The following is a 27,864-nucleotide window of genomic DNA, read 5'->3' on the forward strand; positions in this document are numbered from 1 at the left end:
CTGCTGTGTTTTCAGCGGTTTGGAGTTTCTTTAAGGTTTGTCTTTAGAGAGTACCTTTTTGCTTTTCTTCGGCAGTCTTTTTTATTTTATTTTTTTTCATAAATCCACTCAGGTATTTCCTGCCACATCTCAAGCTCGTTTTGTTTCACTCATTTTAATGAATTGTGGCTGAAAATTAAAAAAAAAAATATAACTCTGAATCGTATTAACCAATGGAGAAATCACCTTCAGGAACTTTACAAAGTATTATCCTCTAAATAATTACCACAACAATGAATTTAAAATAAGAACAGTTGAACATTGCGAGAACATCATTTAATTATTTTTTAAGTGGTGTTCTCTAAAAAAAAACTACTTCAGTAGATTTAAAATAATTGCCACACCAATGGATTTTAAGTAAGAGCAGAAAAAGTTCTAAAAAAAAATGCAAAAGCAAATCAAGAATATAAAGTAAAGCTAAATGTCTGCTTATCAATGCCTGATAAGTCGAAGGGAGTGGGGGGAAGTGAAGGCTGCCTAGAGCTGAAGATTGAGATAGGAACACAATTGCTTGCTGGGGAGGTGGAGGTAGGTGGGGGAGGGGGTTAGAGGGTGTGGGGATTAACGTATTATGGTGGAGACTTAGATTTGGAGTACCAACAAGGTGTAGAGAGCCTTGGACATGAGCTGATATCTCTGAGACAAGGGACGCCTCTTCTGTCAGACACTGGATACCGAGCAGAAGGGTGGTTTTCCAGATACCAAAAAGATGAATTGGACTCATGCCTCTGCCCATCCTGAAAACACTCAACATACTCCTGTACTGTGGAACCATTGGGGGGGGGGGGGGGGGGGGGGGGGGGGGGGGGGGGGGGGGGGGGGGGGGGGGGGGGGGGGGGGGGGGGGTGGGGGGAAGGGGAAGGGAGATTACCAATAAAAGTTTGATACTGTTTTACGTTGAATGGTTAAATACTGTAAGTTTCATGCGATCTGTATTAATTACATTATTGTGATGTTCCATATTTTGAGGTGTCAATAAAATAATTGAAACATACAAAAAAACTAAAGCTAAATTCCAGGCATAAGGAAGGAGAAAGAAACCCAGAAAGACATGCAAACAAAGGAAAGGCGTTAATCACCAAGATGCATTCTTTTGACATTGCCAAATGCCAACTATCACCAACCTGTGCTGCAAGTGCCCCAGTAAGATGGAGAACCGAGTGGCGAGCCAACTAACCTGACCTTACTCTCAGGCCTGGTCCGCTGATACTGGAACTTCCCTCTGCTGTGCTCTTCCCTTGATGAAGAAGGAAGTAAACATCAAAAGGGGGTGGGCCATGGTGTCACCGGACCAGGCATCAGGACAGTAAGTGACTGTGCCAGGTGCGGGGAACCTGGAAGGTATAATGTAGGTAGCTGAGTCAGTGGTGTGCATTCTTCTGACATTGCAAATGCCAAGTATCACCAACCTGTGCTGCAAGCGCCCCAGTAAGAAGAACCGAGAGCCGAGCCAACTAACCTGCACTTACTCTCAGGCCTGGTCCACTGATGTTAGAACTTCCCTCTGCTGCGGCCTGCCCTTGATGAAGAAGGAAGTAAACATCAGAAAGGGGTGGGTTGGACAGTAAGTGATTGTGCCAGGTATGAGGAACTTTGAAGGTATAATACAGGCAGCTCAGACTGGCGGTTGATACTGCTGTACATGCCAGACATATGTTCATGTCCCTGTTTTTTTTTTTGATGCTCAACATTGTACATTTCAGTTCGAAAAATGGCTATTCACCTTTGGATGTTTATTTTCATTGCAAAAACATCTATCTCACAGCCGTAATAGAAACAACAACAGAACAGGAAATCTATCTGTCTACTGCATGGTAAATGGTAAACCTGAATCCCACCCATATAGCTTCTGCCACATAATTGGAGAATCACAAGATTTGCATATATTCATGCATGCTTATGCTTTCACCATTTTTCCAATAAAGTATGTTTGAGAAAACATTAAGAAAATACCTACATTACCTAGATTTTTACAAATGCATTATTCAAATGAGTTTCATGCCTCTGCACCATTCCAGTTCCACTCCAGTGATCTTGGGATTTGAAGACTGAGCCAATAAATCAAAGAAGATCCCTCTGCATGACTGACCCCCTTCATTTCTGTGTGGTTGCTGTTGAGGCTCCATCTGTGGCCGTCTTCAAATCTAAGCTAAAAGCCCATCTTTTTGTTGCTGCTTTTAACTCCTAACCCTCGCTTGTTCAGAACCCTTATTTTATCATCCTCACTTTAATATTCCCTTATCTCTTGTTTGTCCTGTTTGTCTGTCCTAATTAGATTGTAAGCTCTTTCCAGCAGGGACTGCCTCTTCATGTTCAAGTGTACAGCACTGTGTAAGTCTAGTAGCTCTATAGAAATGATAAGTAGTAGTAGAGGCAGGGGTTCATGATTAAAAGTGATTGGGAGTCAGTTAGTAGACTAGAAGAAAAGATCAAACACTTTATACAAATTTCGGAAACTCTTTCTGAACTCAGTGCCCCCAAAATTAAGGATGATAGGATGATACTTTCATACTTAGCATTGAGACTTTGATTATGTGTGTTTTTCTAACCCTCCTCCCCACCCCCCATGTTAGTAATTACTCTTCTGTGTTCTCTCAGGTCTGTTCTGCTGAAGTGATGCTGCCTGGAACTTCCTTCTGCCACGGCCTGCCCTTGAGGAAGAAAGTTACATCAGAAGGGGGTGGGCCATGTGGCAGACAGAAGTTCCGGCATCAGCGAACCAGGTGGGCGTCATCAGGAAGACAGACACATGTGCTGCAGCTGCTTGGTGCATGACACTGATTTGTAAATACACAGCACTATGAATTATTAAATTTAAGCAACACCTCGCTGGCAGAGAAGAGATGTGCGCAGGCAGTGCAGCAGAAATTTTGGCAGTGGTGGTGAGGTGGGAGGCTGCTGGCGGGCTGGTAAACCTGGTGACAGCCACACGGTACTTAAGATATATGCACACAGAATCAGATGGCAGAAAAATGCAGCGGGAGTGGGCTGGGGTGAGGCAGAGTTTGATCGCAATGCAACGGGGATGCGACCGGCCACGGGGCCCCTGTGAACATGAGACCCTGTGCAGTTGCCCCTAAGACTGGCCCTGCCCCTCAGAACAGATAAAAGTGAGCAGTCCCTGACTTCAGTGGAGCAGCCAAAATGGAAGGAGAGAGACACCTTCTTGGAATTGGGAGGTCGGAACGTTGCAGCAAGCTCATGCGGGAGCGTCTCCCTGAACAGCTAAAAGTGAGTGGTCCCTGTATCTTCAATGATGTTTTCCAGTTCTGTTTTCTCAACAGTAGTGCTCTTGGCAACAGGCATGATCAGATTACTGACCTTGCTGTATCACATGATGCCTTTCTATCCTGGCACAGAACACTGCAGTAAGTGTAGGGCCCTGGGATCCTAAAACCTTAAACACATGAACTTTAAAAGAGAATTTCACAGTTGCCCCACACAGGCATTTCCTACTTCAAGCCATCTACACAGCAAGGTACTCTGCTCTAGAGAGCTGCATGGGTATTACAGGAATCCCGCAGGGATGGAAGAAGTTCCACGGGATTCCCGCAGGGATGGAAGAAGTTGCTGTGGGATTTCCATGGGAGTGTAGTCAAAATCTCTGGTGACTCCAGAATGAGACTTGGAATGCCCTGAGAGGCAGCTGGAAACACCAGACTGAGGCTTGGAACACTCATTGGTTGAACAGCGAATACCATCCAAAAAGCCAGAGGGCTGTAAGCAAGTAAATAATAGCATCAACTCCTGTGGTTACGGGTGGGGATGGAGGAGATAATTTGGGAATGGGTGGAGATAGAATGGATCTTAGTGGGTATAGGTTACATTCCATTGGAGATGGGTGAAATTTTTGTCCCCGTGTAACTCTTTACTTTGCTCTCCTTCCAACCACCTAAGAAAGGGGCCCTTTTACAAAGGTGCGGTAGGCTTTATGTGCATGTAGCATGCGCCAAAACGAGACTACTACCAGATTAGCGCGCCCTCCTGGCAGTAATTTCAGATTTGGAACACCCATACCGCCGTGACAAATTATTTTTTAAAATTTCCTACCATGCGCGGCGCTTCCAGCATTAATCGACAGCTGGCACATGCCGACCAGTCACCATACGTATAGTGTGTGAGCACTTACCGCTAAATCAATAGGTGGCGTTAAGGGTTCAGGCCATAAACAGGCGCACTCTGGTTTCAATCAATTTTACTGCAGGTCCTTTTCCCAGCCCATTGAAATAAAAGCCCTTTTTCCCCCAAGTGGTGGTGAAAACTGGCCAGCATGTGTCAAAAACACGCCCACATTACCACAGGCCACTTTTTGCAGCAGCTTAGTACGAGGACCCCAAAGTTATCTACCCAACCAGGCATCTAACTATAAATTCATGCTCTCACTTCCAATCTAAAATTCTCTTTACGATACAATGACTGCAAACCTGTGTAATGGAATACATACGGCACATGTGAACTTACCTGTTAAGAATTCGTCTGTGTATGATTTTCAAAATAATTATTTTTCTGTGCTGCTTTTTAAAAAGTCAGTCATTCTTTTCTTTAAGTTGGGTTTGTTCTCATGTTTGCTATCACCTTTAGGTTTTCCCATGATATTTTACACCTTTTTTCCAACTGCACCAAGCTGTCAGCTAACTGATCAAAATCCACCTGAGAAATAGAGAGAGAGAGAACCCCTATTAGTTGAGCTGAAAAATGGTCTGTTCTAGGTTACCCACAACAAGTGCTGAATGGTGGCATAGGAGTCAACCCTATGGCTGCTGTGGGTGCTTGAGCACCTACAATACTAGGCAAGCTCCATGTCTGTGTCAAGGGAGGGCTAAATGCCATTTTGGAAAGTTGGCTCCCATGAATGGTAGATTCAAACATTTTCTGAATGGGGTAGGGTTCATATAATTTGAACAGTGGCAGAAGTTCAAATTAGAAGCTCCCAGGCAACAACTGTGAAAGAGCCCCCAAAATTGGGGGTGCCGGGAAGTCCAACTCAAAAGATCTAGGACCAGCTAAAGAGGGCCCTTTCCTCCTTGTAGAACCTCTGCACTTCAAAAGCTGTTTGGGCAGAAATTATGCCACCACATTTATATTTTGTATGCTATGTTCAACTTGATTTGATGACTAGAAACAGAGCCAGTGCTTTTTTTTTTCCAAGTAAAAAAGGTGTCAGCACTCATGCAGAGCCAACCATAGGGAGTGAGGTACCCAGGGAATTTTTTCCACCAGTACGGTGCATGCAGTCATGTGGGCCCGGAACGGCTCTACCTGGAAGGCAGCTGTCTCTGAATCTGAGGGTCAAAGCTTTGAGACTGGCTGATGCACCAGTGGGGGGAAAAAAAAACAAGATGGGAGATTTTGAGTGAGAAATGAAATAGGGTGGATATGACACTTTTGGAAGGCAGGAAAAAAAAAAGGTACCCCCTCTATATTGGTGTGTACCAGCTGAAAAAAAGCCCTGCTTAGATCCCAATATTCAGAAAAAGCTGAACTCCTAAATTTAGGAACCTAAGTTAGGTGTCTGCATTTGTCCCCTATTTCCAACCAAAGGTAGGAACTTAAGTTTTCAGATGAAATTCATCTAAGTTTAATAGCCTAAAAGCTATGCATTTAAACTTAATCCTATTGTTCATTTGCCTAGATTTAGGCTCTCCCACCAGTGGAGGAGTGGCCTAGTGGTTAGAGAGGTGGACTTTGGACCGGGGGAACTGAGTTCGATTCCCACTGCAGGCACAGGCAGCTCCTTGTGACTCTGGGTACAAATAAGTACCTGTTATAATATGTAAGCCGCATTGAACCTGCTATGAGTGGGAAAGCGCGGGGTACAAATGTAAGGAAAATAAATAAAATAAATCTGCACTTGTTGCCAACTACTTTTTAGAATCCTAAATTTGGTGGCCTAGTGACACTAGGAGCATAAATTAGGGTCTCCTCAGCCCTAAAAGAGCCTGACTTTCAAAGTAAGGAACCCAAACCCCTCAAATATCAAACTCATAAAATAATGGCAGAGGAAGACCACCAAGCTCATCTAGTCTGTCCATTCTCCATGCCTACTGTTATATTACAGACTGCAGACGTTGATTAATCTATGATTGGAAAAGTGGTATATACATTTGGAAATGAAATTGAATCTCTAGCTCTATCCTTGATTTCTCACCACAGTTCTCTATTTATGACTGATTCCAATTCCATTTTTTGTTCCCTTTACCTCAATTAGAAGGTTGTTCTATGTATGAGAAGACACACTTCCTTAGGTGACTCCTGAGCCTATCCTAGGTGCAGATAATGTTCCAAACAGCGCTCCAAATTTTTAGCACTGGAATTGTGTGGGGCATTAACACCCCTATGATCTGAGCTAATAGCATGCAAATTCAGACATGCTATTAGCTCTGATCATAGGATACTTCTGCGAGAGGATTGTGTCTGGGCATGCATCGAAGGCACAATCCTACCGGAGAAGTTGTGTGACAGGTCCAGGCAGTTAAATAAAACCCACAAAAGCAGCCCGGACCTGTCAAACTTTCCAAGGGGCTGGAGATCCTGTAGACCTCCAGACCCCCTGGCCCAGCCAGACCCGACCTGAAGACCCCCACCACTGGAAGACAGACCGATCCCCCTGCCCCCCCCCCCCACAGAGGACACCTCCCTGGTGGTCTAGCTCCCCCCTTACCCAACCCCCCCATCCCCCATATGGTAAGGAAGCCCTGCCCAGCACATACTAAGATGCGCTGGGCAAGGTGACGCCATTTTGGAGGTGGTGCTGGAAGAAGGAAAGAGTGCTACTTCCTCCTCATCATTTGAAGTTACAGGGAGGGGCTGGGTCAGGTAAGGGGGGCGCTAGACTACAAGGTTGCGGCTGGAGATCCACCAAACCTCCAGACCTTTCTTCTGTCGGGGGTGGGAGGGGTCAGATTGGGTAAGGTGGGGCACTAGACCACCAGGGAGGTCTGCTGGGGGGGTCATCAGGCCAAGCCAGGGGGGGTCTGCTCTGTTTGGGGGGGGGGTAGCAGTCCCATTGGACCACCAGGTCTTTTTAGTGCTTGGGGATGCAGGTTAGGTTTGACAGGTCTGGGTTGGCATAGGGTTTGCAGCAGGAGTAGCGCCCTTGTTTGGCAAACTGACCACTGATCATGAGGTGCTCGCTTGGCACTAATGGCTTCTAGCGCCCGCGTTTGCTTTTGATCATCTGGGCCCTAGTCCAGACAACTGTCATGATTTATTCTCATAGAAAGAAAACTAGTTAAATACGTGTAAGTTTGAAATTTGTGAGCAGCAGTGTCAATTTTCAAAGCTCCAAATGTACTATTCACACATTGAATTATGACTGTTGTAAACAATCACCCTAACAAAAACTTTTGTATTCATTCACCTGATTTAAACAGAAAACTCAGCAGGTTAGAAGTCAGAAAATGCTGTCATTATAATTTTATATTTATTTAATGTACTTATAGTCTGCAAGTGGAATGCCTTGCACTAAGTGAATATCAATTACATAAATACAAAGTATCCAAATGACAAACAACTATAAAAACACATAAAAATATAAAATCTCAAAATCTAGCAAATAAAATCAATAAATGATTAGCAATTATGTAAAAAGAGCACCAAAACTTTGAGATGAGCTTGAGTGGGCTTTGATGACAACTCTACCAGTCGGAAAGTATCCATGGTCTATGTATCGAAAATGGCAAAGAGATCATGATTAGGTATATGTATTTCATATCACCTGAATATACATAACCCCCCCATCCTCACATGAGTTTGGGTGCTATAATCTCAATGGGGGAGGAGTAGACATCTTACAGTTGAAATTAGCAAGTAAATGTTACAGTTAGCAATTTTGTTGGATTGTTGGTTTAATCATATATTGATAATGAATGTTACTATGCTGTGACCATAATAACAATACCACTCTTTGAACTATTGACATGTTGTTATGAAAACTTAGCTGGTATGTGGTATTGTGTTCATCAATATAGCTGCCCATATGTGGTAGGCCTCGTGGCAAATTGCCAACTGCCCTGTTTGTGACATCATTGTTGAATCATGAAGAAATGTAATCTGTTCGGAGTTGCACATGCAGCTCTGGCCATCTTGTTGGGCAGACTGGATGGACCGTCTGCTGCCATTTACTACTATGTTACTATTACTTTTTTTTTTGAACCCAATATTTTTTTAATGAATCTTATACAGTAATGCATTCAAAAGTTCTGATCCTACTACCAAAAAGGCTCTGGCTCATGTCTCAGCTAAATACAACAATTTTGGAGAAAGGACAGAGAGTATGGCCTTTTCTAAAGAATGAATAGAAATCAAACAAAATAAAACATGGAAAAGAAATAATGTCACCTTTTTTATTGGACATAACTTAATACATTTCTTGATTAGTTTTCGATGGTTGCCCTTCTTCGTCAGATCGGAAAATCTATTGATTTCTATTGATTACCTTTAAAAGTGGACCAACACGGCTACCACACCTCTCTAAAGAATGAAGGAATAGGCCTACAGCAATCAAAATGGATTTAAAAGAATACGGTGCAACCATCTCAATGCCTTAACAAAAAACACAATTGCTTTAAATTTTAGACCACAGAGTACAGAAGTAATATGTTCTCAGTAATGACAACCAGTAACAATATGAACAGCAGCACTATGTATAAGTTACAGCGTCTTCAGAAGGAACAATGGAAGGACAACAGATACAGGACTGCAAAATAACCTATAGAGAGAACAAGTTTGGACAAAAAAAACAAAGCTCATCTGATTGAATGAGGGGTCATGCCTTAATCCCTCCAGTGGTCATCTGTTCAATCAGAGCACCTTTTGTAAGTTGGACATGACAAACAGTTCTAGATAAAAATGCCCTTTTAAGACATGGACGTTTATTCCCATTCGAAAATCCTTGTTGGACGTCCTATTTTTGGGCTCTCCCTAGTCCCAAAGCACGCCCACTTTCTATTTGGATGAACTGCAGTGTGAAACATCCAAATTCTGACTTTTCAAAATCAGGATTTGGATTTTATTAGCACTTTTTTAGGCATTTTAAGACCTCCATCTGCTTTGAAAATGAGCACCATATTTTCTCAAAGGCATCTGGAAATTGTAAATATATTATCTTACTTTAGTGGATCGTGTGATGGATGCAATCTCAGAATAAATATCGGATGTATCTGGAAATTTATCAACCACGATATTGCATAGATGATACAACAGAGACTGTCTGTGGACCGTGTCTTTCACCTCAGATACCTTCTGTAGGTAAGTGAGTTCAAACCCCTCAGCCTGTAATGACAAAATAAAGAATATTATACAATAACATTTCCATTAAAGTGAGGTTTTAACGTCTCTGTTGACTTCAGTGTTTTATGCCTCTAGTCTTGATTCTACATTAGATAATGAAGCTTAAAAAAGTTACATAACATTAATGTTCATTTATATTAATGTTCTACAACAGGCCACTTAACCAAAATAATAATGCCATTTGCCTGGGTACATTGACTTATGTGAAAATTACCTTCCTCTAGCTGTAGGAAGGCATTCCACTGTAGTGGTGGGAATGGAGTGGGTAAGGGCTTCCCTGTTGTGCAGCATGGTGACATGCCCTGCCCCTATCCTGGGCCACAATATTTTAAAGAGACATCAAGGGTTAAAAAAGGGGGGGGGGTCTCTTTTACTAAAAGGCATTAAGAAATGGGCTTAGCACATTTTAATGTGAGACATTCCTGCGTGATAAGCCTAATTTTTTTTGTTTCAATAAATGTTTTATTAAATTAATTGAGAGAACATTATACAAACCGTCAAAATGACCTTACAGTTATAGATGCAAAAGTCCCCTCTTTATTCCACTCCGCCCACCCTTAGAACCTCCTCCCACCAAACTACATGCTACCCTACTGCATTAAAATCCCACACTTGTGGACGCGTACTGTTTCTTCAGCACCCGTCAGTGAACCAACTACAACCTCTCCCCCTTCCCAGAAGCCCACCCTAGCTCAACAAGTTCTGTATTTCATCCTAGTCATCATAAGTTCTATCCAAACATCCTTTATGTTGATCTGTAAGTTTCTCCTTGTCTGCCAAGATCCTTTAGATCTTTTCCAGTGCGCCACAATTTCACATTTGGCAGCTGCTAATCCCATCATTTGGTACAGTGTTGCCATTGCTGGCCTTGTCTATTACAAAGGCTGAGTAATCAAAATGTCAGTTCAGAAGAAAAATCAACTCCCAGTGTTTACAACAGTCTCTGAACCAAATCGCCTCAAAACCCGCAGATTTAACAATTCCACCAAACATGTAAGAAGGTACCTATGGCACCCCAAATCTCCAGCAGACCTCAATAGTTCCCAGAAATGTGGCCTTCAACAAAACCTGGGTATAGTACCTTATATGCATTTTCTTAAACAAGAACACAAAAGGAAGCCTTCATTTCAGCGAAAATAGCCTCCCATTCCCCCTAAATCAGTTGCCCACTTGAGCATAAACTTAAATCAAATCCCCAGAAATATTTATACAAGAGGGAAATGGGTCCCCTTAATCATCCTAGGGCTAACCATAAGCTCTCCAAACTTTCCTTATCCTCTGGGGTCTTCCCAGAGTCAGCCCCGGGAACCCTATAATGATGAAACTGCAAATAAGAAAGAAAATCGCCTGGGGGCGCATCATATTGCTCTTTTAAATCACTGAAGGTCAACATTTCCCCACAATCCAACAAGTGGTTGAAACCTCGTTAATACCAAACCTTCCCATTTTACAAAAGTCCCCTTTATCCTTCCTGCTTCAAACATGGGTTCAAACCTTATCAGTGCTAATGTAGAAACCCTTCAATTTCCTCCCATCTTTCTTCAAACCCTATCCCAATAGGTTACACATGAATGGATTAAGAAAAGCTTTTAGTTTAAGTTTAGAACTTGTAGCTATCCATAATAATGGTTTAAATCAAATGCAGGGTGATAATGCTGTTTTATTTTTTAGCATGTCTATTTGGCTTGATTTCTCAATCAAGTATCTGTCTGAACTGTGCCGCCCAGTAATACCAAGTGATATTGTGTACTGCTCTCCCACCCAAACCCCAACTCCTCCACAACATCATTCGGGAGATTTTGGGGGACTTCCCACCCCAATAAAATAAGTAAATGCTTTTGAAACCCCTGCAAGTACTACAATAGGAACAATCACTGGGAGAGTCTAAAATAAAAAAAAAACAAGTGTGGGAGAATACGTACCTACCATGACAACCAATAGCCCCTCCACCGCCCTAGATCAGATTGCACCTAGCAGAAAATGTTGTCATAATTATAGTGATATAACACTGAAAGATCTCGAGGCAAATGGACTCCCAAGTATCGAATAGGACCTTCACAACTCAAAAGTGGAAGGAATGCTGCAAAACCTCTTCTTCCTCGCTGTTGTAGTAACCCCTAAAATCTGTTTTATCTAGGTTAACTTTAAAACCAGGCACACTCCCATAATTTTGAAGTTTTGCCACAACAACTAGAAGAGTCAACCCAGGGTGATTAATACACATCAAATATCATCAGCGAACCAAGCAAGTTTTATGTTCCACTTCCCTGCTATGCATGTCCCTGATATCAGGATTACATCTTATGTGCTCTGTTAGTGGTTTGATAACACAAACAGGAGGGGGTGGAGAAGGAACACCCCTGCATAGCACCTCTCTGAAAGGATCCGTATATCCACCATGAAACTGAATACAAGCTGGGGGGTTAGCATAGAGGGTGTAAATCCAAGAATAATTATCCCCAAACCCAAATCTTCTTAAAAACTGCCCACAGGAATAGCCAGCTTTCATATCAAATGCTTTTTCAGCATCAGTAGCCAAGAATACCACTTTCTCTGAAGGAAGTTGGGTCTCCCACATCAAATGTAGAGTTAGTCTGATATTGGCTCCAACCTGTCTCTTAGAAATAATCTCAGATTGATCCATGAATAAGCTCTGGTAGACCACTGGCCAGACGCTCAGCAAATATTTTAGCTATAATTTTAACATCTATATTTAATAATGACATTGGACTGAAGGAGCCAAATATGGAGGAGTCCTTTCCTGGTTTCAACAATATTGATATGGCTGCCTCTCTTACTGATGGAGGCAGGGATTCCCCCTGCATTAAACTGTTTCCAACTCTCTGCAACACGTCTCCACCTCCCAGCATAAGCCCAGAAGTTTTCCACCTTTTAGATTTTTGATCACCCGAGCAATCTCCTCCTGGGCATTAGGATCCACCAACTCTTCTCAATCTTCATCAGAGAGCTGAAGGAGAGAAATTGTATCCACAAACTGTTCTATTGCACCTGATGAATCTGGACAGTTTAATTGGTATACCTTTAGATAAAATGTTAAAAACTGAACTAGTATGTCAGCATCAGTATAGTACAGAACATCACTTCTGCCTTGAATATTTTGAAGTGAACATTTCTCTCCCTGACCTGTTATCAAATTTGAATTTTTTTTTTTAAATCAGTTGTCTCCATTTAAAGTCTACTTCAGCCACCTAAAGCCACTGAAGTTCAGATCATACCTGTTGTAGTTCCAGTAAGGATTTAGCATCTTGATGCAATTTGTGGCAGGCCTCCATCGTAAGAAGTTACTCCTGCAACTGCAGAGAATGTTGCATCCTCCCTCTCTACCTGTCCCCCTACTTTATAAGTATCTCTCTTATCACCACCTTAACAGCATCCCACAAAACCTTCAGATTCTTCCCCAGTCTCCTTTATTGTCAAATAGTTCTGTATTGTAATGTGAATCTCATCACAATTTTTCATCCCTCAAAAGACTCATTAGCCAGCTTATAATCAAAAGTGATCGCCGGCCATCTTCTGACACAAATCGGGAGATGGCCGGCGATTTTTTAAAAGCGGTGAAATCGGTATAATCAAAAGTGGCATTTTTGACTGAATCGCCGCTTTCCCGTCGCTTCGCCGGTGAAAGTTCAAGGGGGCGTATCAGTAGATAAGCGAAGGTGGGACATGGGCGGGCATGGGCATGGCTACCAGATGGCCGGCTTTCGCCGATAATGGGGAAAAAAAAAGCGGCGTTAAGCAGTATTTCACCAGCTTTACTTGGTCCTTTTATTTTCACGACCAAGCCTCAAAAAGGTGCCCCAACTGACCAGATGACCACTGGAGGGAATGGGGGATGACCTCCCCATACTCCCCCAGTGGTCACCAATCCCCTTCCAAACTAAAAAATAAAACTAAAAACCTTTTTTGCCAGCCTCAAATGCCGTACCCACCTCCATGACAGCAGAATGTGTTGTATCCTCCGACAGCCTTTCCCTGGTTGCGATGTGGCTCTTGGGTGAGTGTGACACCTTTTCTGTTAGGTGCCTGCAGAGTCACATTAGCAATGCATTGTGGTGGGTGTAGGGTACTGGGCTCTACTCCCCTGGTGCTTTCCCCCCCCCTGCTAACTGGGTCAGAGTGTGCCCTGTTTTGTTTCCTGTTGTAGTCCATGCGGTAGTGGCCATTTTTGTAAGCCAGTTTTAGTTCCCTTTCCTGTTAGAGAACTTAGTTCTTACCTTGAATGGTGCTGAAATGGCATTGTACACCATTGTGCCAGCTCTGACCTACTGCTCATCTTAGTACCAGGGGACTCTTTGCCAGTGGGGCACAACCTCTGATCTGCTGTTAACTGTGAGTAAACGTGCTTATTTCAAGAAAGGACTTTTTCAGAGAGATTAGTCTTCAGGTGTGAACTGGTGTGCCAAAGTTATACAGCAGCAATAAGTCCTACAGGCTGTATGCAGGTCCCTGGAACAGTTTTTGGGTGCAGTACATTTGTGGGTAGTGGGTTTGGGGGGGGGGGGGGGGGTTAGGGGGCTCAGTTCCCCAAGTAAGGGAGCTATGCACGTGGGAGCTTTTCTGAAGTCCACCGCAGTGACCCCTAGGGAGCCCGGTTGGTGTCCTGGCATGTCAAGGGGGCCAGTGCACTAAAAATGCTGGCTCCTCCCACGGCCAAATGTGTTGAATTTGGCCGGGGTTTGAGATGGCCGACATAACTTTCCATTATCGCTAAAAAATGAAGCCGCATCTCAAACCCCGGCTAAATCCAATGCATTTGGCTGGCCGGAACCGTATTATCAAAATCAAGAGATGGCCGGCCATCTTTTTCAGAAAAATACGGTCTGGCCAGCTGTTTGCGGCGCCGCCAAAATACATCGCCAGCCATGTATTTCGCCGTGCGCCGTTCGATTATTCCCCTCTAAGTCTCTAAAGCCTCCATGGTTTGAGCCTCCTAACTCATAAAATGACACCCAAACTGGGCCATGGTCAGATATTTGTATTAGTTCAATATGTGCATTCTTGACATTTCCCACATATCCTATAAGCCCATCTCAGGTCTACCCAAGTGTAGGTCCTGCTAGCATGAAATAAAATGTATAATTTTTTTGGGAACATATCAACTACTTCCAACCCTCTTGCCAAATCCACAATGCTTTCCTATGGGCTATTATACTACCTTTCCTCCTTTGAATGGTCCAAGCTTGCATCGAGGCAATATTAAAATCTCCATCCATTATTATCTCCCCTTGTACAAAGAAATGATATTCCTTATCAAGTCTTGAAAAAACTTAGCATGGCTGTATTTGGTGCATAAATGTTGACTGTGAAACAACTTTCCCTTACAATATCCCCTGTAATTTTATTTATTTGTTACATTTGTACCCCACGCTTTCCCACTCATGGCAGACTCAATGCGGCTTACATGGGGCAATGGAGGGTTACATGACTTGCCCAGAGTCACAAGGAGCTGCCTGTGCCTGAAGTGGGAATCGAACTCAGTTCCTCAGTTCCCCAGGACCAAAGTCCACCACCCTAACCACTAGGCCACTCCTCCACTCAATGCTAAACATCTCCCTTTGGGATCCTTTAAGGTACCGTCACTGATAAAGGAAAAACTTCTTTTATTTAAAATGGCCACCCCTCCCATTTTGTAATTCCCAATTATGCCAAAAACATCAGCATAATCTCTACGACTCAGTAGGGAAGAATCTTGCATCCTGAGATGTGCCTCTTGTAGAAATACAATATCCCATCTAAGTCATTTTAGCTCATTAAATGCAATGCTTCTCTTCTCTGGGTTATTAAGCCCATCTACATTCTACATACACATATTTCCTTTAAAAACCTCCGTATATGTCAAAGAACATGCTTACATAAGACATGCTTTGTTGTGTCCTATTGGTTGAAGGGATTCTGCCAGGGTTGGTAAAATACAGAGAAATGCATATTAAGGCAACAGGTTTGGCCTATCCTGTACTGCCATATCCTGTTGAGCTAATTCAGCACCCGGTTCTTTGCTGTTGGCCCTAGGCTGTAAGCAAATATCAGTCCTTTCTAAACGGCACACCCTCTCTCTAAAACTTTCAGTGTTTTATTAAAATGATGTAATAATTAGAAATAAAACAAACATAGAAAAGAAAATAAGATACCTTTTTAAATGGAGTAACAATACATTTCTTGATTAGCTTTCAAAGGTAACCCTTCTTTATCAGATCAGAAAGGTTACCTTCAAAAGCTAATAAAAAATTATTAAGTTACTCCAATAAAAAAAGGTATCATCTTATTTTCTTTTCTATGTTTTGTTTTATTTCTATTCATTGCCTTTAAGAGTGACTAACACGGCTACCACATTACTTTACTCATTAAAATGATGGAAAGTAAAATGAAATGCAAAGCATACATAAACAGGTGATAATTAGTGCTTCTATTCTTATGTGCTTAAAATAAATTTTACCCCCGTTTACAAAGCTGTGCTAGTGGCTGGGGCTGCGGTACTGAAAACACGTCCCGTTCACTTATGGGATGTCGGTAATGCTGTGCAGCTTTGCAAAGAGGGAGGTTAGTGTTTAACTTTCCAGATAACTAGGTGTTCACTGCTCACCATTCCTTCCTCTGAGTGAATTCCATTAACCACCACCCTCTGCCACCCTGTCTGTTAGCCAGTTCCTAATCCAGTTCACAATTTTGGGTCCTAACTTCAGCCAGTGGCGTAGCTACGTGGGGCCTGAGGGGGCCGGGGCCCCCGCAGATTCACCCCAGGACCCCCTCCCGGCGAACCCGCCGCCGCCTACCTTACTTTTGCTGGCGGGGGATCCCACTCCCCGCCAGCCGACGTCTTCTCAGTCCTTCCTGCTCTTCAATTTGTTTGCTGACGTCCTGCACGTAATTGTACAACGTGCAGGACGTCAGCAAACAAATTGAAGAGCAGGAAGCGACTGAGAAGAAGACGTCGGCTGGCGGGGAGTGGGATCCCCCGCCAGCAAAGTAAAGGTAGGCTGCAGCGGCGGTGGGTTCGCGGCGGGAGGGGGGGCGGCAATATCGGCGGTGGGGGGGCGGCGCCGGGGGGAGGGCTAAAATGTGCCCCCTCCCCCCGGGCTCCTCCCCCACAGAAGGCTGGCTACGCCCCTGACTTCAGCCTGTCAAGTTTATTCAAGAGCCTCCTATGAGGAACCGTGTCAAAGGCTTTGCTGAAATCTAAGTAGATTATATCTAGAGCACTTCCTCGATCCAGTTCTCTGGTCAACCAGTCAAAGAATTCAATCAGATTCATTTAACATGATCTACCTTTGGTAAAACCATGTTGTCTCGGATCTTGTAACCTATTGGATTCCAGGAAATTCACTATCCTTTCCTTCAGCCTCGCTTCCAGAGAATTTTGTACAGGGCACAGAACACATATCATCAGCATGCATAATTACCTAATTATTAATTAATTAATGCATAATTAGCTAGGACCCAAATGGTGGAACTCCTTACCACCCAAAATAAAAAAATATACTAGATTCCACAAAATCCTCAAATCGTTCCTATTCAAGTCCCATTTCCATTTCCATTCAAACAAACCCTCATAAAGAACAACCATATCTCAATTAATTAACTGAGTTGGTTATTACTCTATTTATCATTAAATTTCTCTTTGCTTCATGTACAATTTCTCATTCATAATAGGATTTTCTAAATGTTAAATATTCATAGCTATCCCAGTATGTTTATGATATTGTATTATAAAACTGGATTCTTACAACAAATTACTTTGTTATGCATTATTCTTTGTTATGTATCCTACACTGTTTATTGTAAGCCACATAGAACTCAAACTCGTTTGGGATAATGTAAAATATAAATGTAATAAAAAAATTAATAAATATTGAAAATATATTTAAAGACTAAATATCTACCCAAATAGCTCATAAACACATTAAACAATTGGGGCGACTAGAAACCAATGACAGAGCAAGAACAAAGGGGTCACTTGATCAAATTTGTGTGCTCTGCCAAGTAGTCATATAGCAGAATTCTGCAATGTTTGTAAACATTTCACATTAGTTGTAGATAAACCAGCATTTACCATATTACCATAATCTATTCTAGGTATCACAAAAGTGTGTATCAAAGTATATAACACTGAAGATAGATCTTTATTTTCCTTTCTCAGCCTTTGGGAGATTATTTTGAAGAAATGTTTGCATATAAGCAGCTACTTTTTGGAACACCCTTCCATCTAAACTAAGGTGCATTTTAAAGAAGGGATTAAAGACTGTTTTTATAAATATGTGTTAAGGAGTTATATGCTGCAGTTTATCCCAGTGAAGAAGTGTTTGGTAAGAGTATTGCTGATCGGAAAACTATGTTTATGATCATTTTGGCTTAATTTTGTTACATCCTAGACTTTTTTTGTTCTAGTATCTTAGTTGTAATCCGTTATGAACTATGTTATTGGTATTAGCGGACTATAAATGAGTTAACTGTAACTGTCCTAAATTGGCGTAATGAAGTATGTACATTTTTGTCACTTAGGAGTCAAAAAAGGCACAAAAACTGACTGGAGGATACAAGGTAAGACAGGAGAGAGGTGAGAATGTTTATCCAATAGACACCTATTTTATGGCCTCTTTTACCAAGCTGTGCTAGCTGTTCCTGTGCAGCAATGCTGACGAAGCCCATTCAAAGTAAATGGACTTTGTCAGTATTACCGCAACGGGGACCAATATTTCCTCTAAGGAGTGGCCTGGTGTCTGTAAATTTTTTTTCGTGTAACAAGTTTTAAAAATCGGCTGAGGGGAGACATGATAAAGGTATATAAAATAATGAGTGGAGTGGAACAGGTGGATGTGAAGGGTTTGTTCATGCTTTCCAAAAATACTAGAACTAGGGGGCATGCGATGAAACTATAGTGTAGTAAAAATTTAAAACAAATCGGAGAAAAATTTTCTTCACCCAACGCATAATTAAACTCTGGAATTCGTTGCCGGAGAACGTGGTGAAGGCGGTTAGCTTGGCAGAGTTTAAAAAGGGGTTAGACGGTTTCCTAAAGGACAAGTCCATAAACCACTACTAAATGGACTTGGGAAAAAGCCACAATTCCAGGAATAACATGTATAGAATGTTTGTACATTTGGGAAGCTCGCCAGGTGCCCTTGGCCTGGATTGGCCGCTGTCGTGGACAGGATGCTGGGCTCGATGGACCCTTGGTCTTTTCCCAGTGTAGCATTACTTATGTACTTAATTTTTGAGCACCAGTATTAGCAATGCATTTCTGTATATAGCACAAAAAAACATTTTGTGAGAAACCATGTAAAATTGTGAGCGAGGCTCCTAAAATGTATGACCAATTGCTCAAATGCTCCATTTACAGGGAACATTGCTGGGGACCGCTAGTGCATTTTCATAAAAGAGGCCCTTAATTTTTTTGCATTGGGGGTGTATTATTGGTGTTTATCAATTAAAACAAAATTAGAAGCCCTATAAATAATACTAATGTAGCAAGATGCCAAAATGAATTTTGAGTTTCTTTACTATAAGAGGGAGTCTTTTATTGGTTGAGTTGATGGTGGTCCTGAGGTCCTACAAAAAAGATGTACTCACTGGTTGTGACTCCACTATGAAAACTGTACCAAGCACACTGAACACAATCAAAAGGTCCTGATAGGTGTCAGGAAATTACTCTTAAGGCTTTGGATTGTAACCAAAATAACAAAGCAAGCAACCAGTCATAAGGACACTAGGGTAATCTGGTGGCAATTCTATAAAAGGATATTTCTTTGTAAACATTTTGATGCCACGTGGGTGGCACCTATTATCTGGGTGCCCAGATTTTGTTATTAAATATTGTTGTAACCCACCATTGGCATGTCTTACATTTAGGCACCCACGGTTACATCAGCCTTAGATATGGAGAGCACCTAAATGCAGCAAGTGCACGTAAATGATAGCGTTCTATAAGCTGTACATATAATTGGGAGACACTCCCATGCTCCGCACATATGTACACCCCCCCCATTTGGTTTATGTGCCGTAGCTCTTACGCTTCCCCTCAAAGAATAGTGCTCATGCACACAAGTGCTACTTTTTGATGCATATATGTGTGCAAAGGAGTGCTTAATCTCAAGTGCCTAGTTATAGAATTGCCCTTTGCTTGTCCAGTGACAAAGAGATTTTGGGAGAAAACATGGAAAGAAATGTAACATATTAGGGGATGAGGAGGACCCTTGAAATATTCTATAATTCGGATAGGATATGATGAGGAACATGAGGGAGAATGGTGGAACAAGACGGATTGTTCAAGGAAACAGCAGGGCAAGCGATCCACAAGATCAAAAATAGCAGTATGAAGGGAGCAGAACACACAGGGAAAGAAAGGTCCTTTATGAAATACTTTATTCGTGTGAGGTCTATAAGAAAGCTAGACACTGGCCACGTTTCACCCACGTGAGGGCTGCATCAGGTCTACAGTAACTGACAACAAATAAAACATGTTATTTAACACTGATAAATAGTATTAAATAAACAATCATTAATATAAATAAGCACATAAATACCAATTCTAAAATACCATAATAGAGAGAGAGAGAGAGAGAGATCCTCTGAACAAATGAAAATATAAAACAAGGACAGCGTGTATTCATTTATTTGGCATGACATGTTATGGTATTTTAGAATTGGCATTTATATTCTTATTATTTATATTAATGATTATTGAGTGGAGGAGTGGCCTAGTGGTTAGGGTGGTGGACTTTGGTCCTGGGGAACTGAGGAACTGAGTTCTATTCCCACTTCAGGCACAGGCAGCTCCTTGTGACTCTGGGCAAGTCACTTAACCCTCCATTGCCCCATGTAAGCCGCATTGAGCTTGCCATGAGTGGGAAAGCACGGGGTACAAATGTAACAAAAAAATAAAATAAAATTTAATTAGTTAAAAATGATACATTTTGAGAAAAATCATTTCACAGTGAATTTGTTTGGTGAAGTGATGTACAATGCATAACAGGCTTGTCAGAAAGCCAGGACTGGCCTTAAACCTCCCCCCTTGGAGCTGGGTAACTTGGCAGCTCTGCTAAGCTATGTTGATAAAGTGGCGTTGTGTTTGAGTACTTTAGGTGACTGAATCAATCTATTAGTACCTTTACTTGGGCTGGTTCATTCAGTCACAGAGGGGGGAACTTATTAATGTGGCTACGATTAAAAAGGGTTATTTTACTGTTAACCCAGGTTATTAGTAACTAGGTCTCATGGCATAAAATGGGACCTGTGCTAAAATAGCACAAGTTAGTGGTAAAATAACATCTTAACAGAAGCCCACAATAACAACTTCCTCCTGAGTCCCTTTGCTATGATGTGGGCATCTACTAGACAGGGACTCCTAAGGCTCATATATTGAAACTAGGATTGCTCAATGTAAGTCTTCACGGAGAGAGTGGTGGTTGCTTGGAATGCCCTCCCGCGGGAGGTGGTGGAGATGAAAACGGTAACAGAATTCAAACATGCGTGGGATAAACATAAAGGAATCCTGTTCAGAAGGAATGGATCCTCAGGAGCTTAACCGAGATTGGATAGTAGAGCCGGTAGTGGGAGGCGGGGCTGGAGGTTGGGAGGCGGGGATAGTGCTGGGCAGACTTATATGGTCTGTGCCAGAGCCGGTGGTGGGAGGCGGAGCTGGTGGTTGGGAAGCGGGGGTAGTGCTGGGCAGACTTATGCGGTCTGTGCCAGAGCCGGTAGTGGGAGGCGGGGCTGGTGGTTGGGAGGCAGGGATAGTGCTGGGCAGACTTATACGGTCTGTGCCAGAGCCGGTGGTGGGAGGCGGGGCTGGTGGTTGGGAAGCGGGGATAGTGCTGGGCAGACTTATACGGTCTGTGCCAGAGCCGGTGGTTAGGAGGCAGGGCTGATGGTTGGAAGGCGGGGATAGTGCTGGGCAGACTTAGACGGTCTGTGCCCTGAAGAGCACAGGTACAAATCAAAGCAGGGTATACACAAAAAGTAGCACACGTGAGTTGTCTTGTTGGGCAGACTGGATGGACCGTGCAGGTCTGTTTTCTGCCGTCATCTACTATGTTACTATATAAGTCCTAATTTCAATGTACCTCCAAAAAGTGCATTTAAGAGAAGAAGCCAAGAGGAGGGGCAGAAATACTGAAGCCTGCTTTGGGCTGGTCTCTGCTAGGCCAGTCAGGAAACTGGAACTAAAATTACTAGACGTACAGACACGGGTAGGAACGGGTTGGCTAGAGCAAGAAATTCAAGAGGTAGAACAGCTCCTCTAGGAGAACAGGTACCTTCCCAACCCAAGGGTCATTGGTTCAAGGCTTGCTTATGACTGGCAGCTATTATCAATACTAAGGGAAAACCCAGAACTTTAACATGGAAAAAAAACCCTAACATTTTGGGTTAAAAACAATATGAATATTTCACACACATTCATTTCTAATGAATGCACATCTCTTACTCTGCAAAGGAATGCGAGTAAATTACAGCAGAGGAGATACTTGGCACCTCAGGACCCTGTTGGATTGTGCATAGAAGACAGACCAAGAGGAGCATTTTCGATATGATGTCTAAATCTGACTTTGGATGTTTTGCTGAAAACGTTCTGAAATCAAGAAGTGAAAATTACCATTTTCAAACCAGAAAAATGTCTCTCTCTTTTCTTTGAAAATGACCATTTTCTAGATGTTGTTGTGCTTAATACGTCTATCTTTGTGGACCATTTTCCAAAAAAGCAACGTCCAAGTGAAAACGCACAAAATCAAGCCATTGGGACACAGGAGGAGCCAGCTTTCCTAGTAGGCTGGCCACACAGGCATCCTAGCAGAGCAGTGGGTTACCCTAGGGGGGCACTGCAGTAGATTTCACATAAAAGGTCCTAGGTACACATCTCAACATTACCCCCTTATATTATATGGTGAGCCCTCCAAAACCCACGAGAAACCTACTGTACCCACCTATACACCAATACAATAGCCCTTATGGCCGCAGGTGTCACCTATATGTGGGTACAGTAGGTTTTGGAGTTTTTTTTTTTGGGGGGGGGGGGGGGACTTTCCAGGTATTGGTGCATGACCAAAAGTCTATGATTTTTTTTTTCAGATAAAGGAACTTTGGATACAGGGTTCTCTGCTGTAGCTAGTTCTTTGAGTCCAGGGGGAGCTCATCTCCACTAGGCTACACACAAGCATCACTTGACAAAACAAAGATTTGCTAGGATGGCCCTGCCACTAGCTGGACTAAGTGTCTGCCTAGGGTGGAAGACTAAAGGGATGACAAGGGGGAGCAATGTTTGAGAATTAAGCACATGCTCCCTGCCCCACTCACCAGTGGCGTCTCTAGACAGAAATGTTTGGAGTGGCAAGAAGCCAAGTAAGAGGGGAGCAAGCCAAAGTGACATTTTGTTACACCATAATTATCCCTACACCTTTCAATAAGCTATGAAAGACACTAGGTCCCAAAGGGCTTCTATGCATAAAGAATTCTGCCATCAGCCACCCAGAAAACTACCATTGTAACTGGTAGCATTATTTCACAAATTCCTCTATATGGCAGTGAAATCTGGATTCCACAGAACACAGAATGTGGAAGCAAACAAAGTAGATCAGTAGTAGATACACATAAATCTTTATTGTAGAACTTCAAACCAATACCATGCCCAACACAGGCTGTGCTTCATCCATAAAAGGGTTGCGTCAGGGGGTATGTGGTGTACAGAAAGTTCTTCACCACCAAAATATTAATACCCTTTTGAATAGGACACCATAGCAGATTACAAAAAACAAACAAAAAAAACCACAGCCTATGTCGGGAATGGTATTGGTTTGAAGTTCTCCAATAAAGACTAATGTGTATCTACTACTGATCTGCTTTGTTTGCTTCCACATTAGATGGATCGGCTGCCCTGTTGCTTCTTGGTGCCATACAAGACAGACCAGAATCTAGACATGCCAATTTACCTAGTTCTAGGAGGGAGACTTTAGGAGGGAGACTTTTTGGCAAATCCTGATTTTACACCCCAAAGCAGCATAAGAGTTATAATCTCTGATTCTCCGAGGACAAGCAGGCTGCTTGTTCTCACTGATGGGTGACGTCCACGGCAGCCCCTCCAATCGGAAACTTCACTAGCAAAGGCCTTTGCTAGTCCTCGCGCGCACCGCGCATGCGCGGCCGTCTTCCCGCCCGAACCGGCTCGTGTTCGTCAGTCTTCTTTTGTCCGCGCTCGGTACGGTCGTGTTTTCGCCGTGTCGGGCACCGCAAAGTCGATCTCGCACGTTCGTCGTGTGTTTTCGAAAGAGAAAAATTCTAATCCATTCTGTGTGGGAAAAGACTCTTGGTCTTTTCTTCCCCCGCTATTTTCAGCTTTTGCCCCGGTAAGTTTTCTTTCGTCGTCGGGGTAGGCCGCTTTTAGGCCTCGGGTCGAAGTTTTCTTCCCCTTGTTTTTTTCGGTGCCTTTTCCGCCATTTCGACTTTTGATCTCACCGGCGTGATTTTTCCGCCCATGACATCGAAGTCTACCAGCGGCATCAAAAAGTGCACCCAGTGCGCCTGGGTCATCTCGCTCACTGACAGGCACGCGTCGTGTCTTCAGTGCTTGGGGGCTGGGCACCGCCCGCAGGCCTGTAGTCTGTGTTCTCTTTTGCAAAAGCGGACTCAGGTAGCGAGATTGGCCCAGTGGAACGTTTTGTTCTCGGGCTCTTTGTCGGCATCGGCACCGGGGGTATCGAGTGCATCGACGTCTTCAGCGTCCAGACCTTCATCCTCGGCCGCCAGTGCATCGAGTGCATTGAGGCATCGGCCCTCTGCATTGGCGCCGAGACATCGGATAGCTGCATCGACGTCGGTGGTACCGGGACCTCGTCTGCTGATGTCGTCGGACGGTGGTGCTTCGTCTGGAGTGCAGGTGAGGGCTGTCCATTCCCCTGCTGGTGGCGGTGAGCCTTCGGGTGGGTCTCCCCCTACCCTGAAGCCTCCTGCGGTACAGCCCCCCCGAGACCGACCTCCTTCGGCCTCGGCCCCGACGACTGGATTCTACGTCCTCCTCGTCGGTGCCGGGAAGCTCCGGTGACATGCTTCGTTCCAAGAAATCGAAGAAGCATCGTCATCGGTCTCCTTCCCGGGTCGGCACCGAGAGCTCTGGGTCGCCGAGGGAGTCGGCACCCACCAGGCATCGGCACCGAGAGGACCGCTCACCCTCTGTTCAGGAGGTGTCGATGCGCTCCACTCTGGACAGCCCGGAACAGCCTCCACGCCCGGAACAGGTTCTGATGTCGACGCCTGCATCGACCTCCATGCCTTTCTCTGCAGCCGCTCTGAACGAGAGCCTCCGGGCCGTTCTCCCAGAGATTCTGGGAGAGCTGTTGCGCCCTACCCCTCCGGTACCGGCGGTGCTTGCGCCACCGGTACCGTCGAGCGTGGCGCCGGCTGGCCCATCGCCCGAGGTGAGGTCTCCGGCGTCGGTGCCGCGTGCGGTACCGGCTGCCGTCGCCTCCCAGGAAGGCTCCCCGACTACGTCGGCGGAGGGAGCTTCACCGATGCGGGCGAGGGAGTCTACCTCTCGACGCCCCCATCGTGGACGTGGCTCCACAGAGTCGAGTCGGGCACGGTTGCAGACACAGGTCCGTGAACTTGTGTCTGACACCGAGGGTGAGGCCTCGTGGGAAGAGGAAGAAGACCCCAGATATTTCTCTGACGAGGAGTCTGAGGGTCTTCCTTCCGATCCCTCTCCTGAGAGACAGCTTTCTCCTCCCGAGAGTCTGTCTTTTGCTTCCTTTGTCCGGGAGATGTCTACGGCCATCCCCTTCCCGGTGGTTGTGGAGGACGAGCCCAGGGCTGAAATGTTTGAGCTCCTGGACTATCCTTCTCCACCTAAGGAAGCGTCCACTGTACCCATGCACCATGTCCTAAAAAAGACATTGCTGGCGAACTGGACCAAGCCTTTAACTAATCCCCACATCCCCAAGAAGATCGAGTCCCAGTACCGGATTCATGGGGACCCAGATCTGATGTGCACTCAGTTGCCTCATGATTCTGGAGTTGTGGATCTGGCCCTAAAGAAGGCTAAGAGTTCTAGGGAGCATGCTTCGGCGCCCCCGGGCAAGGACTCTAGAACCTTAGACTCCTTTGGGAGGAAGGCCTACCATTCTTCTATGCTCGTGGCCAAAATTCAGTCCTACCAGCTCTACACGAGCATACACATGCGGAACAATGTGCGGCAGTTGGCGGGCTTGGTTGATGCGCTCCCCCCTGAGCAAGCCAAGCCTTTTCAGGAGGTGGTCAGGCAGCTGAAGGCGTGCAGAAAATTCCTGGCCAGAGGGGTGTATGACACCTTTGATGTTGCGTCCAGGGCCGCTGCTCAAGGTGTGGTGATGCGCAGGCTCTCATGGCTGTGTGCCTCCGACCTGGAGAATAGAATCCAGCAGCGGATTGCGGACTCGCCTTGCCGTGCGGATAACATTTTTGGAGAGAAAGTCGAACAGGTGGTAGAGCAGCTCCACCAGCGGGACATCGCATTCGACAAGTTCTCCCGCCGGCAGCCTTCAGCCTCTACCTCTACAGGTAGAAGATTTTTCGGGGGAAGGAAGACTGTTCCCTACTCTTCTGGCAAGCGTAGGTACAATCCTCCTTCTCGACAGCCTGCGGCCCAGGCTAAGCCCCAGCGCGCTCGCTCTTGTCAGCAGCGTGCGCCTCAGCAAGGCCCCTCGGCTCCCCAGCAAAAGCAAGGGACGAGCTTTTGACTGGCTCCAGCAGAGCATAGCCGACATCCAAGTGTCAGTGCCGGGCGACCTGCCAGTCGGAGGGAGGTTGAAAGCTTTTCACCAAAGGTGGCCTCTCATAACCTCCGATCAGTGGGTTCTCCAAATAGTCCGGCAAGGATACACCCTCAATTTGGCCTCAAAACCTCCAAATTGTCCACCGGGAGCTCAGTCTTACAGCTTCCAGCTCAAGCAGGTACTTGCAGAGGAACTCTCCGCCCTTCTCAGCGCCAATGCGGTCGAGCCCGTGCCATCCGGGCAAGAAGGGCTGGGATTCTATTCCAGGTACTTCCTTGTGGAAAAGAAAACAGGGGGGATGCGTCCCATCCTAGACCTAAGGGCCCTGAACAAATATCTGGTCAAAGAAAAGTTCAGGATGCTTTCCCTGGGCACCCTCCTTCCCATGATTCAGGAAAACGATTGGCTATGCTCTCTGGACTTGCAGGATGCCTACACACACATCCCGATACTGCCAGCTCACAGACAGTATCTGCGATTTCAGCTGGGCACACGTCACTTCCAGTACTGTGTGCTACCCTTTGGGCTCGCCTCTGCGCCCAGGGTGTTCACAAAGTGCTTGGCTGTAGTAGCAGCGGCACTTCGCAGGCTGGGGGTGCACGTGTTCCCATATCTCGACGATTGGCTGGTGAAGAACACATCCGAGGTAGGAGCCCTGCAGTCCATGCAGATGACTATTCGCCTCCTGGAGCTACTGGGGTTTGTGATAAATTATCCAAAGTCCCATCTTCTCCCAGTGCAGAGAATCGAATTCATAGAAGCTCTGCTGGATTCTCGGACGGCTCACGCCTATCTCCCAGAGACGAGAGCCAACAACTTCTTGTCCCTCGTCTCGCGGGTGCGAGCGTCCCAGCAGATCACAGCTCGGCAGATGTTGAGATTGCTAGGCCACATGGCCTCCACAGTCCATGTGACTCCCATGGCCCGCCTTCACATGAGATCTGCTCAATGGACCCTAGCTTCCCAGTGGTTCCAGGCTGCTGGGGATCTAGAAGATGTAATCCACCTGTCCACGAGTTTTCTCGAATCCCTGTATTGGTGGACGATTTGGTCCAATCTGACTCTGGGACCTCCCTTCCAAATTCCTCAGCCTCAAAAAGTGCTGACCACGGATGCGTCTCTCCTGGGGTGGGGAGCTCATGTCGATGGGCTTCACACCCAAGGAAGCTGGTCCCTCCAGGAACGCGATCTGCAGATCAATCTTCTGGAGTTGCGAGCGATCTGGAACGCTCTGAAGGCTTTCAGAGATCGGCTGTCCCACCAAATTATCCAAATTCAGACAGACAACCAGGTTGCCATGTACTACGTCAACAAGCAGGGGGGCACCGGATCTCGCCCCCTGTGTCAGGAAGCCGTCAGCATGTGGCTCTGGGCTCGCCGGCACGGCATGGTGCTCCAAGCCACATATCTGGCAGGCGTAAACAACAGTCTGGCCGACAGGTTGAGCAGGATTATGCAACCTCATGAGTGGTCGCTCAATTCCAGGGTAGTGCGACAGATCTTCCAGGTGTGGGGCACCCCCTTGGTAGACCTCTTCGCATCTCGCGCCAACCACAAAGTCCCTCAGTTCTGTTTCAGGCTTCAGGCCCACGGCAGATTGGCATCGGATGCCTTCCTCCTGGACTGGGGGGAGGGTCTGCTGTATGCTTATCCTCCCATACCTCTGGTGGGGAAGACTTTGTTGAAACTCAAGCAAGATCGAGGCACCATGATTCTGATTGCTCCTTTTTGGCCGCGTCAGATCTGGTTCTCTCTTCTTCTGGAGTTGTCCTCCGAAGAACCG

General features: G+C 45.0%; 1 protein-coding gene across 1 annotated transcript in view; it reads right to left on the bottom strand.

Moving 5' to 3' along the window:
* FHOD1 (formin homology 2 domain containing 1) overlaps positions 1-27,864 on the bottom strand; it is a 586,414-nt gene that overhangs the window by 64,611 nt on the left and 493,939 nt on the right. Inside the window, exon 17 of the mRNA XM_030203753.1 lies at positions 9,151-9,312. Within this exon, the coding sequence (XP_030059613.1) occupies positions 9,151-9,312 (162 nt within the window). The remainder of the gene's footprint in view (positions 1-9,150; positions 9,313-27,864) is intronic.

This window comes from Microcaecilia unicolor, chromosome 5 (genome assembly GCF_901765095.1).
Source record: "Microcaecilia unicolor chromosome 5, aMicUni1.1, whole genome shotgun sequence".
Lineage (NCBI taxonomy): Eukaryota > Metazoa > Chordata > Amphibia > Gymnophiona > Siphonopidae > Microcaecilia > Microcaecilia unicolor.